Raw genomic sequence first — 12,781 nt, 5'->3', positions numbered from 1 at the left:
CTGTCCTTTAATTGGAAAAAACTCCCCTGCCCCCTCGGGTGCGGAAAAAGGAGGTGTGACAGAAGTGATAAAAGCAAGAACCGTGAAAAAGAAATCATGCAAGAATTCATTGCAACACGTAAGATCGGATCTTTTATTTTTCTATTTTTTTTAAATATATTAAACCATCTTCAGGCGACTATGGAGGACAAGAATTGAGTTTACAAGTCTCTTAAAAGAGATGATCACATCTAAAAAATCATCTTTTCCTTTACGAAATTGTTGTATTTTTCAAGATAGAAACAACCAACGGTCCAAGTAGGTGCAACTTCCTTTTTTTAATTATTGTTTCATCATGTGCAAACTTCTTTTGTTGTATTTTAATTTTTTTTATCTGTATTATAATTTTACATTCTTTTTTATGTAAGGAGAAACATTGAACAAGACTAAGAAAAAAAAGTAAACTTAGATATGCATATATTAATTAAATAAAGATATTTATTATTAATCTATTAAAAAGAACACATATTTCTTAAAACTTCTTCAACTTTTTAAAAAATCAGAGAGATGACTGATTAAGAAATACATAATCAACTTTATATATACAGATTAAACTCTTTATAGTTGTGGGGATAATTGTATCCTTCCATGACAAACTTGTAACATGTATATTGTTGAAGGTATGGAAATTGAAACCATAGTGTCATTGAAAATGCTTAATATTTCTAATTTTATTTCATTTTTATAAATAAATTATATATATATATATATATATATTTAATGAACGCGCGAAGTGCGGACAAATACACTAATTTTTATATATGATTGGGTAGTTTTGATAATAGCTATAATTAACAGCTGTGAGCACGTGATTTTTGCCTCACAAGAATTACTCCAAAAGAAATCATAAATAATTTTTCTTTGTATACGATTTTGAATTTTTCGTGGCATTTTATCTGTACATGTTTATTTTATTCTAATTAAAGAAAAATACAGAAAAATAGTAATATAGGTACATGTGCATTTAGGAATTAATGTTGCATTTTCATAATTAATTAATCATTGGTTTATATAAAAGGATAAAATAAAATAAAAATATATTTAGGAATTAAATAAACCATAGTTGGTTTTAAAAGAAGAAAATATGCATTTAAGTGTGCCATCGTGTGATTTTATTTTTAAATATTTTTACTTGTGTTATAATTGTTGATAAGAGTTAATATTTTGTAGTTTGATTTTGGTTTTACATTTTTTATTTTTATTTTTAGAATTTTTGTTAAAGTGTTAATTAAAAGAAGAAAATAAAAAGAATTAAAAACATAGGGCTAATCAGATCTGGGCCAAAAAAAACTTTAAACCAAAAATCAGGCCCAAAACTTTCTCTATACCCGGCCAAATCCAGTCCACCCGCAACTAATCCAAACGACGTCGTTTCATCATTCTCAATTTGGGTCTTTGATCTCACTTGATCAAACGGTCCAGATCATTCAACCTTTACCCATTCCTTCGCCCGACCCATCACCCCAATACCCGGACCGCCCCAGCACTACCTCGAAACGACATCGTCCCCTTTAAATGAACTGATCCTGGCCATTAATTTCCATTGATCCAACGGCCTATGTCAAATCCTCACCCCACTATATAAGCCTAAATCCTTACCCCACCCCCCAAAGCCATACCCCCTTTCCCACCTTCGTCTCTGACTTTCAAAGACCAAACATATCCCCACCGTCAACCACCGTGCACCGCCAACCGGAAATCGCCTCACGGCGGTTCCGGTGGTCCAAATGACCTCATCTTAACACCATAGCTTCCCCACGACATCCTCTTTCCAGATCTGATGTTAGTTTCCCTAGAATCAGGCCCCAACACCTCGAATCTTCGATCAAAGTTTGGTCTGAAAACCCAACTTTCTCCGATGGCTTCCAAATCAACACCATGGTTTCTCCTGACCATCCTCATTATGGATCCGGTAGTAGTTTAGGTCGAATCTTCCTGGAACTGCTCGAATCTTTATTCAAAGATTCGAGCAAAACCTAAAACTACCCTAATGTACCCCAAAATCACACCAGTCACTCTCCTGACCTCACTCGTAACCAAACCAAACTTGGTTTGGTTCGAATCTGACCAGAAAGGTTCAAACCCCAAATCAGACCCTCAAGAACCCTAATCATGGAATCTGTCTAAAATTAAAGGAAGGGTTGGGGTATAATAGACTTTAATCGAGGTATTCTCAATTGAGAATGCTTCGATTAAAGTCCGTTCAACCTCAAGAAAGGTCAAATCCAGTTCAAGATTAGGACGTATTTTGGGGTGAAGATTTAGAGGTATTTTTCCTGCATTTCTTTTGTATTCTATGTACATCTTACCTGTTGTAATAATCTATATTATTTTCCTATTTTTCTTTTACTTAATTCTATCTCATCTCCACTAGACCCGTTTATTTGATCAAATTTTAGCATTGTTTCTGTTTGCTATAATCGCTATGAGTTACAATGTATGTAATCGATTCAATTAAGTTCGTCGATTAGTTATTTTATTATAAATCTATGTTCCTGTTAATGCTGATTGAAACAGCCTGTTTATTTATTTAAGTTCTATGTTGTGTTAAGTCTAGATTGATTTAATTCCAAGTTCATTTGTTCCAATTAATTTCTAACCTTAGTCCTTCTGTAATCAGAAATAAGTTTGGGTACAGTTGAAAGTCAGGTCTAATTTTCAAATTTTGGTTAAAGTTGAAAACAAATTTCAGATTTAAAAAGTTGTGATGCAGTAGTGTTTGTGTTAGGAGGGCAGTAATATTAAGGGTTTTCAGGGGCAATTTGGGATTGAAACAGTTAAGTTTATATTTTAGTATTAGTGCTTTGTTAATGGGGGTATTAACTAATACATTAATGAGGAACAAAAGGTAATGGGGGGCTGTTTAAGTGAAAAAGGCAGTCTTAGTGGCAGAGAGTGAAAAAATTCTGATTTTTCAAAGAAGAGAGGGGTCGGGCAGCACCTAGGGAAAAAGAGGATACTTGTATAAAGAGAGGAGAAGGGCTAGACAGGAGGAAGCAGACTGAAAGAGAGAAAAATCTGAAATACTGGAAAAGGAGTGGAAACAAATTCAGAAAAAAATCAGAACTTTTAGATTAAGAGTTAGAGTGTTGAGTTTGAACTTTTGCACTAAGAGTTGTGAGGCTGCTGTTCCTAAGTATTTGAAAATCAGAAACTATTGTTTCCTTGCATCTGTCTCTGTTTCATTTTGGTACTGCTGGGTTTTCAGTTTCGTTTGAGCTGGGTTTACTGGTTGTTGTTGTACTGCTTGATGCTGATTGTCGCTGTTGTTAGCTATTGGTCTACTGATCTTCACTTTCTTCTTCTGTTTCTACTATCAGGTACACTTTCGAATCATTGTGATGCGGCTGTTGTAGTGAAAAGAAATACTCAAGTAGTCAAGTATTTAATTTGTATTTGCATGTTTAATAGTCAAATGATAGGCAGATGTATAATCTATCTTTGTAATTCAAATTAAGAACATGGACGATGGAATTCATATTTGGCTAGAAGTATTTTCTTTTGATTATAAACTGTAATTTGTAAACTATTAATAGCTTTCCAGTGTATGTTAGTTAGAATTCTATTTCATTTCGAATTAAGTATATTGAGTTATTAGAATTAAACAAGTTTAGGTAATCCTAATTGGAGCCGGCATCAGTATGAAATAACAAGTTAATCGTGAACCTGCTGATAAACCTAGTTAAGGCATAAATTTGGACTAATTGTGTGAATTAGGTATTAATATTTGATTCAGGCAGCTCGTTTGTTTAAAAGGGGGATTTGTTTGGTTTGAAGGGATAATTGTTTGAATAGGTTTAGTTCTGCCAGTTTTAGGCAGAAATAAAAAGGCCATTAATTTTATAGAATCCGTAGGCTTGACATATTTGAAGCGCGATTCAATGTAGAAAGGATAAGAACCTTAATCCAATAGGTTATCCAAGTTAACGAGTTAGCTTCAACAAACTTTTGTAAGCATCAGTAATTAAGGTGGGTTTAGTTTCAAATAGTTGAAAAGCATTTAGTCCCAATGAATCAATTCGTCTAACCATGCGAGTTTAATCTAGCTATAGGTTAATTAGTTTTTTTGAATATGTTATTTGTCGATGTTGCATTTTATTTATAATTTCAATTTCAGTAATCTTCTCTTCCAATAACATTTGTCTTAATCTAGCAATTAATATGTCACGTTTTTTTAGCATGTAATTAACTAGGATCATTTTCTTTTATTTTAGAGAACAACCTAAATAGAAATGTAGTCGCTTTATAGCCGTTCTTTTAAAAAGAATGAGATGAGCCTCGCCGAGTAAAAATATAAAAATTGCGGGGCCCTCGGTAAATATTTACTTTAAAAATTGCTTAGACTTCGGAATGGACCGTTTAGCAAACTCTCACGGCCTTACCCAAAGTAAATGATACGCTAATCGCTTTAGGCGCGCCTTTAATAATTTAATTTTCTTAAAACTCGGGTGCACATTTATGTGACCCAAATCCAAATCTCAACAGAGTCGAAATATGTCGATAACCACGGGTACATTGATGTGACGTGGTTTGAGATATATTTTCACGATGTTGCAATTCTCTATAAAAATAATAATAACAATAAAGCGGTTAAAAATTGAAATTGCACTATAGTTTTTGAACAGGTATTAAAATCAGATATTTTAGCCCTTACAACAGTTTAAGCGACTGTGCTAGAACCACGGGATTCGGAGGTGCCTAACACCTTCCCTCGAGTCAACAGAATTCTTTACTTAGAATTTCTGGTTCGCAGACTTCATTTGGAAAGTCGAATATTTTCCTCGATTCGGGATTAAATTGGTGACTTGGGACACCCTAAATATTCCGAGTGGCGACTCTGAATAAATAAATAAATCCCGTTTCGATTGTCCTTTAATTGGAAAAAACTCCCTTCCGCGCCCTTTTAAGGTGGCGCGGGCGAAAAAGGAGGTGTGACAACAGCTAGAGATTGATAAATGGGAATTTATTTGGGACATTTATATAAGATTCCCTACAAAATAAGCTTACTACAGAAAAACCTATACATAAAACTAATTAATGAGATACACTTATACATACAGATTACTATCATTCTTAATTTGTATCCATAATAGAAATTCGGCAAAAACCGACCACTGTTGGTTGGTCAAAAAACCTAATAAAGTCGATCAATTTTTCAAAATATTTTTTTTTTTTTACGAAACCGACCAACTTTTGGTCGGTTTTCTTTGGCGCAAAAATGTGAGAAACTATTTTTGATTCCCGTAAAATTTATTTTTCAAGAAACCAACCAACTTTGGTCGGTTTTCATTTAAAATAAATTAAAATTAATATTAATAAAACTGACCGAAATCGGTCGGTTAATTCGGCCGATCATTTCAAAAAACTGACCGTAACTCGGTCGGTAATTTTATTTTTTAATAAAACCGACCGACATTGGTCGGTTATTTTTGTACGAAAATACAATAAAGAGTATAAATAAAATAAAAGATAGTCTTAAAATAAAATGCACCAATGGTCTAGTGGTAGAATAGTATCCTGCCACATTATAGACCCTGGTTCGATTCCCAGATGGTGCATATTTTAATTATATAATTAAAATACTGATCGACTTTAGTTGGAAAAAAACAACCAATTTGGTCGTTTTTTCGGCAATTTTTTTTTGAATTTAATTGACTGACCAAAGTTGGTCGGTAATTTCCGACCAACTTTGGTTGGTATGCCCTTCCGATCTTTAAAATACCGACCACACTTTAATGGTCGCATTTTAGACAGTTATTGGCTATTACCGACTTACTTTGGTCGATTTTTTGGACGATTTTTTCCGAATTTCTCGTGGATACATAAAAGAAAGAAAAGAAATTTCATACACAACTATGTACTATCTAGTACCGTGGCATACATAAAACTAGTTAGGTACGTATTAAATATGTTTGTCGCATAATGAATGAGTAAAATGTTACTCCGCTTTGAAATGGTTTTGGTCTAAACTTGCAAGTTAATTAGAGCTACAATTATTTTACATACTGCTTTAGAAGTTCTTAGAAGACATCACCAAAGTTTGACAAATTGATGAATTTTACAACTCTTGGCTTAAGATTAAGGGAGTTACATGTCTAAAATGAGGTCTGCCTCAACCACACTCCTTTTTATTAGTCCAAATGTTTATAAGGACCACTTTATGTAATCAGATTGAGAATTTCTGATTCATTATTTTGTATATTCTTGTTATTATTGGTTGACAAATAATAAAAAAATCTTGGCTATAGCCTATAGGGATACTTTTTCATATAAATAGGAGTTCTGCTCTCTTTGTTTACTCTAGTAAAGAAATGGTTGGTCAAAGATTTGTGCTTGAAAAGTTTGCAACACATGACGAATATTATCATGGTAATTAAGCTAAAGATTTAGGGCGACAAGAAATTCATTGCATTTTACCTACACGAATTATTATATTTACCCCACATGCTTACAATTCCTGAACTCGAAAATTACATTTGTACATTATCATTTTAGAACTATATTGCGAGATAGATAGCAATATGAGAAACTAAACTACTAGTCTACTACTATCGGTTATCCTATGTTTATTTTATTCTAATCTTACTTTTAGTTCATTCTAGCACTTTGAGTCGCAGTAAGATAATTCAAATGTAGAAGTGTTATATAGGTCATATGTTATTCAACAATTTCTTAAAAACTCAAGTAAATTTAAGCTCGTCATTACCATATGAAAAATCTTAAACTATAAAAGTGTCTGTTTTTTTTTTTTTAAAAAAATAAAATAAAATCAATTTAATAAAATTTTCGATCTCCCATGTTAGTATATTATGTTCAAATAGCCATACCAAGTAGTTGCCACAATATCAAAGTTGGCAACAAGTTATTAGTATGATCAAAAGGTAGTGATAGCGAGGGCTAGCCACTTTTCAGCACTGTATTGGAAAAATAGATAGTCATGGAGTTTTGGACCTCCTGAAATTTTACTTGTAAAATTTGAAATTCCATTATATTGATTATTTTTCAATTAAAATTTACAAGGGGTTGGAAAGTGGCTATTAATTAAATTTTACCCGACCAGAAGCCCAGAGATCATGGGCTGAATTCACAACCTGCACAGAACGATATGCCTATTTTCAGACGTCTGCATGTTTGAGACTTAAAGAACCAAAAGGTGAAGGCCAGTATTTTCCAGGGAAAAGTGCGCGGTTAAACACTAATAATACATATATTTACTTTTAAGCCACTGTTTAAAATGTCTTTAGTCTTTAGTCACTGCTTTAATAAACTTTACCTGCCCGGACGAAAACACACTTCTGTTCATAAAGTTCAGGACCAAGTGTCCTTAACTTTTGAACTTGTGACTCTAAGTTCAGGACTTCAGGACTACATGTCCTTAACTTTTGAACTTGGAACTCGAAGTTCAGGACCTATTGTCCTTAACTTTTGAGTTTGTTAGTCTAAGTTCAGGACCATGAACTTGTAACTGTAAGTTCAGAACCAAGTGCCCTTAACTTTTGAACTTGTTAGTCTAAGTTCAGGACCTATCGTCCTTAACTTTTGGGCTTGTTAGCCTAAGTTTAGGATCGATTGTCCTTAACTTTTGGGCTTCTTAGCCTAAGTTCAGGACCTATTGTCCTTAACTTTTGAGCTTGTTAGTCTAAGTTCATGACTTCAGGACCTATTGTCCTTAACTTTTGAACTTGTAACTGTAAGTTCAATACCTATTGTCCTTAACTTTTGAGCTTAAAATTGGCCAACTAATATTCACACTGCAGATTCTCATTTTATCACGTTAGGCCCAATAACAACCTCATTTTCCCGTCATTTTGGCTCGCCATTTTTTCTCCGCTGTTAAATTGAAATATTGAAAAAAATAAGTAGGCATTAGACACCGTTTTGCCGAAGACCAAGAAAAAGTATACTACGAGCTGAAGTATAAGAGAGTATTTGAAAGTTAAAACATGAATTTTATTGGAAAGAAAGTTGTAGATATATGAGTAAAAACAACTAAGGTACACTGGCAAGGAAGAGAACATGGAGAGAAAAGAGATAGAAGAAAGGGTAACATCGTCTTTTCATATTAATTTTAATAGACTAGTGGTTACTATTGTTAAGCATTAAAAATGCTGGATAAAAAGTAAATACCACTTTAAAAGTGGCTACCCACACAATTTGAAGTCTTTTCTACGATCAAAACTTGGAGCTGACAAAAACTAAAAAAGCCTTTGAAGTAATCTAACTCTTCAAAAGTTTAACCTATAGGTCCACTATCAAAAGAATTTGCCTTTTGATTTATATTTAGAAGAATTAATCCAAATAGCCGCCCATTCAACCACTTAAATCAAATATAGCCAATGGAGGTATAATATATATAATTTATGTATTACATGTGTATAATGGTGTATAATCAATGTATAATCTATGTATATGGCTAGAAAAAATAAACAATGAATATGGACGGCTATTTGTGCAGAAATCATAATCATATTGATTTGGATTAAAGCAGCAGTTACCTCTTCCATTATCTTACCAATTAACAGTTACTTTTGTTCTTCTTCTTTCTTTCTTTTTTAAAATATGACAATATGCAGTTGCTTATTTTGGGTGAAAAAATAAAATAAAGCAGAAGGCTATTTTACTAAATTAATTCTTACAGCACAGCCCAGACTACATCTATGGGATTACACTCGGTTTATTTATTTATTTATTTATTTTGTTGTTGCTGTTGTAATTCTTACAGCACAGACAGGACCAATAATTTCAAATTAAGCTTAATCCAAACATATCATTTTCTAGAAAACAAGATTGAATAAAACTCAACTCGTTTCTTCTCCACATAATTGGCACCAAAGATAACTAAAAAGGGAAAACCTGGGGCTAGGGGTCACGGGTTGGTAGTAAAGTAGCAGTCATAATCCTAATTATAGAGTGATTATGCATTATTAGTTATGTGGTTGAAATCTTCAGAATGACGTGACCAGCAGGTAAATTATGTAATGATTATCATATTCTTAAACTATAATTAATATTAATTAGGATATATGAGTTGTGGTAGACGATATTAAAAGGTTCCAAATTGGCCTCAAATTTTGAGATAGACGAGAACACATATTAACCAATCAAGACCCAAAAGGAGGGAAGGAATAATTCTTAGTTCTATTTCAGACAAGTGAATAAGAAATACTCCATGTAAAGATACCTTCAACAGAAAGCATGATGGGAAAAGCAAAAAGGAAAAAATTAGAACAGCTAGTATTAATTATTATCAGTTCATACTCTCCTAATTAAACTTTCTGCTTGTTAGACTTTAAAGAGAATCATGAACTAAGATTTTTGCATTGTTATATAAAGTTATTAAGTATAAGTTCTATGGTTTAGTGGCGATAAAATATTTATACAATCAAATTATTTATATAATTACAGATAAATTTTTGTGATCAATATTAATTGTATGACTGATAAAAATGGTAATAACATATTATAATGGGTTAAGCTACTCTAGTCATGTAATTTTTTTTAAATTGCCAATGTACAATGACAGCGGTTTGGCAACTAGTTTATCGGAACACAATATTTTTGATGCGGTGCATATATAAGTTATTAGAGTTTAAACCCTTTAAGAATTATATCATATTGAAAATGGGGTCCAAAGCTGTAAAGCACCTAACAAATCCAGATCACATTATTGAAATTCAATTTGTTTCTTTATCAAACTACCATTTTGGGTACAATAAGCATACTTCAGAAATAATATGAAGTCATAAGCTAAAACCTTTTTTAGGGTTTAATCGTTGAGGCGAATAAAGAAAGTAGGTCTAAATTCTAAAAAAAATATTATTAAAACAGCTAGGTTTGATACTACTCCTTTGCTTCATATTAAAGATATTCTTGCTTAAACGAAAATCTTATCATTTCTCTTCTTTCTCGTCTCACCAGCTTTCCATTCAATACCTATATATTATTATCTCAATTACACATATTCCCTCATCCTCCAGTCTTGATATTTTTCCAAGGAGAAAATATGAATAACTTCTCTACACTTGTTTTCTTTGTCACTGCTTTTATTTATTTGTTTCATATTTCATTAGCTTCCATAGTTTCAACAGGAGATTTCAATAAGGATTTTCCCGTCATCACTTGGTCCCCTAACCATGTAAATACTTCTGCAGATGGCCATACAAGAAGCTTGATATTTGATAAGGAATCTGGTAACTAAAAATGCAAAATCTCTACATCTCTAGTTTTCTTTTTGTGGCTAAGAACATAACGTTTGATAATATTTTCTTGATTTTTCGTTTCATTATCTTCAGGTTCAGGGATTGCTTCAAATGATACGTACTTGTTTGGTCAATTCGACATGAAAATTAAGTTGATACCAGGAAATTCCGCAGGCACGGTCGTGGCATTTTATGTATGTATGCGGATACTAAAATTCTCGTTCTTCTTAAGTTTTAACTTTTTTTTAAAACTTTATTTTTCCTCTAATTGATTAATTTGGAATTATATGCAGTTAACTTCGTATCAACCAAATCGCGACGAGGTAGATTTTGAGTTTCTGGGAAATGTTCCTGGGAAACCTTATACTCTTCAAACGAATGTATATGTCGATGGGTTGGACGATAGAGAACAGAGAATCAACTTGTGGTTTGATCCAACACAAGACTTCCACACTTATTCTATTTTGTGGAACCTTCACCAAATTGTGTAAGCCTTTAATTTTCTTCTTACAGTTTCGCGTCAAGGTAAATCTAGGATTTAAATTCGATCAAATTCAACTCTTAGGTACTCATTCCAAACCCAATACACTTTCAAAATAGTGAGTTCAGAATTTACTATTTATTGAAATTATAGTAATTTTTTATATATATACACACGCCCTCTGTATCGAAGATATATATAGAAGTTTAATCCATTCATTATATACTGCATCCATGATCCATCTCTGAGGCATATTTTAACCTTTTTTTTAAAAAACTCACACACACACACATATATAAACAATATTTCAGTCCCAAACTATTTGGAGTTGAATATATAATTAAGGGATCTTTTACACAAATAACCAGCTGGTTTAACTGATTATTTTTTTTCGAGTCAGTATACATAGATTATACACTGGTTATAAAGATTATATACATGTTACACATGAATTATACATATACTATATATTCATCGGTTATTTTTAGTTTAAACAGCTAGATGGACGGCTATTTAAGTTAATCTGTGTGTACGTTTCGCTCTATTTCGGATTTACTTCATTCTAATAGTAAATGATAAGACATCTAATAAGGTGAACAAACTCTATGATTTTCGGGCAGGTTTATGGTTGATCGGGTACCTATTAGAACGTACAGAAACCATGCAGATAAAGGAGCTAAATATCCTCGTTGGCAACCAATGGGACTCCAACTTAGCATATGGAATGGAGAAACATGGGCAACAGATGGTGGAAAAACAAAAATTGACTGGTCAAAAGCACCCTTTATAGCCTCTTTAGGAGATTACACAATTGATGCTTGCGTTTGGAAAGGAAATGCAAGATTTTGCAGAGGAGAAAGTGAAAATAATTGGTGGAATAAGGAGAAATTCAGCACTTTGACATGGACTCAAAGAAGGTTGTTCAAATGGGTTAGAAAATATCATTTGACATATGATTATTGCATGGACAATCAACGGTTTCAAAATAATCTTCCCATAGAGTGCTCTCTCCCAAAGTATTAATCAACGTTGATTAGAGATGACAAATGGACAAGTTGGACTAAATTCAAAAGAATAATATTATCATGGGCTAAATTTAATGCCTCTCGCAACAATGGATGATCAAAAAGAAAAGATTCTTTTCTTTTGCACTTTATGTACCCATTTGTTTGTTCTTTGCATATTTACTACTTTTTAAGTAAAAAAGTTTATGAAAGTCCTTTGATCAAAGTATCTTTATCCTTCGAAGCAAAGTGGGTATTTTTACTTTTGATATACAAGGTATTAATTAATCTTTATTCCTCTTGCTTTACATTTTGTATTCTAGTTTTATTTATAGCTAGGGTGGCTGGATATTGGGGTCGGTGATAGTACACCTTTTCCTAGTTTCGTATAATGTTCAATATAATGTTTTTTTTTTCTTCTTCTTAATATCAAGAATGTTTTTTGCTGGCTTCTAATGTGAGAAACATTTTTTTAATGAGTTGACATAGTGGAATTCAACGGACAATTCGCTGAAATTTAATGACTAGTCATGCTTTACAGGAAAAAAGATAGTGTTGATTCATTTTTTTCTTTCTTTTTAACTCAAAAATGAGGGAAAATTAACAACAAAATGTCAAAAAAGCTTAAGTATTATTCATATATCATTCCGATCTTTAAATTTCCGGGACCACTGAAATATTTTAGCTCAAAATAGTTGGATCTCTACCTCATTAAAGAGGTAATTGTGATATTGTTTTTTATTCTTAAAAGGTTAAAAGGATTTACTTACTGCTGTTTTTTCTAGAGAAAAGTTTTTAATTTCCCGACAAATAAGGTTTCAGACAGTTGTCAATGTTGTAAAAGGACATAACCATCTCTCATTGTTACACCAAAAGAGCTAATGAGTCTTGTGATCAAAATTTAGACGGCACATTCCTGTAAGTTACTTTTGTGTTTCTATTTATTTCTATTTTTTAAAAGGAAAACAAAAAATTGCAAACTCATCGTTTCATCAGTAGCATACCCATGGAGACGAGTCTTCTAGTTTCTATTCACGGTGTACTTATTTATATAAGGC

General features: G+C 32.4%; 1 protein-coding gene across 1 annotated transcript; it reads left to right on the top strand.

Moving 5' to 3' along the window:
• The first annotated feature begins 9,950 nt into the window (after positions 1-9,950).
• Positions 9,951-11,972, top strand: LOC104229404 (probable xyloglucan endotransglucosylase/hydrolase protein 10). Its single transcript, XM_009782048.2, has 4 exons — positions 9,951-10,229; positions 10,332-10,432; positions 10,532-10,725; positions 11,340-11,972. The coding sequence occupies exons 1-4, from the start codon at positions 10,043-10,045 to the stop codon at positions 11,740-11,742; spliced, it is 885 nt and encodes a 294-aa protein (XP_009780350.1). The 5' UTR covers positions 9,951-10,042; the 3' UTR covers positions 11,743-11,972.
• The last annotated feature ends 809 nt before the right edge of the window (positions 11,973-12,781 follow it).

Source organism: Nicotiana sylvestris, chromosome 1 (assembly GCF_000393655.2).
Source record: "Nicotiana sylvestris chromosome 1, ASM39365v2, whole genome shotgun sequence".
Classification (NCBI taxonomy): domain Eukaryota; kingdom Viridiplantae; phylum Streptophyta; class Magnoliopsida; order Solanales; family Solanaceae; genus Nicotiana; species Nicotiana sylvestris.
This window is presented reverse-complemented; position numbering and strand designations above follow the sequence as displayed.

What these genes read in the sequence shown, in the direction of transcription:
- LOC104229404 (XM_009782048.2), top strand. Translation starts at nt 10,043, where the DNA reads ATGAATAACTTCTCTACACTTGTTTTCTTTGTCACTGCTTTTATTTAT. An exon ending in GATATTTGATAAGGAATCTG is followed by an intron (nt 10,230 to 10,331) that starts GTAACTAAAAAT and finishes CATTATCTTCAG; the next exon opens with GTTCAGGGATTGCTTCAAAT. An exon ending in TGGAACCTTCACCAAATTGT is followed by an intron (nt 10,726 to 11,339) that starts GTAAGCCTTTAA and finishes ATTTTCGGGCAG; the next exon opens with GTTTATGGTTGATCGGGTAC.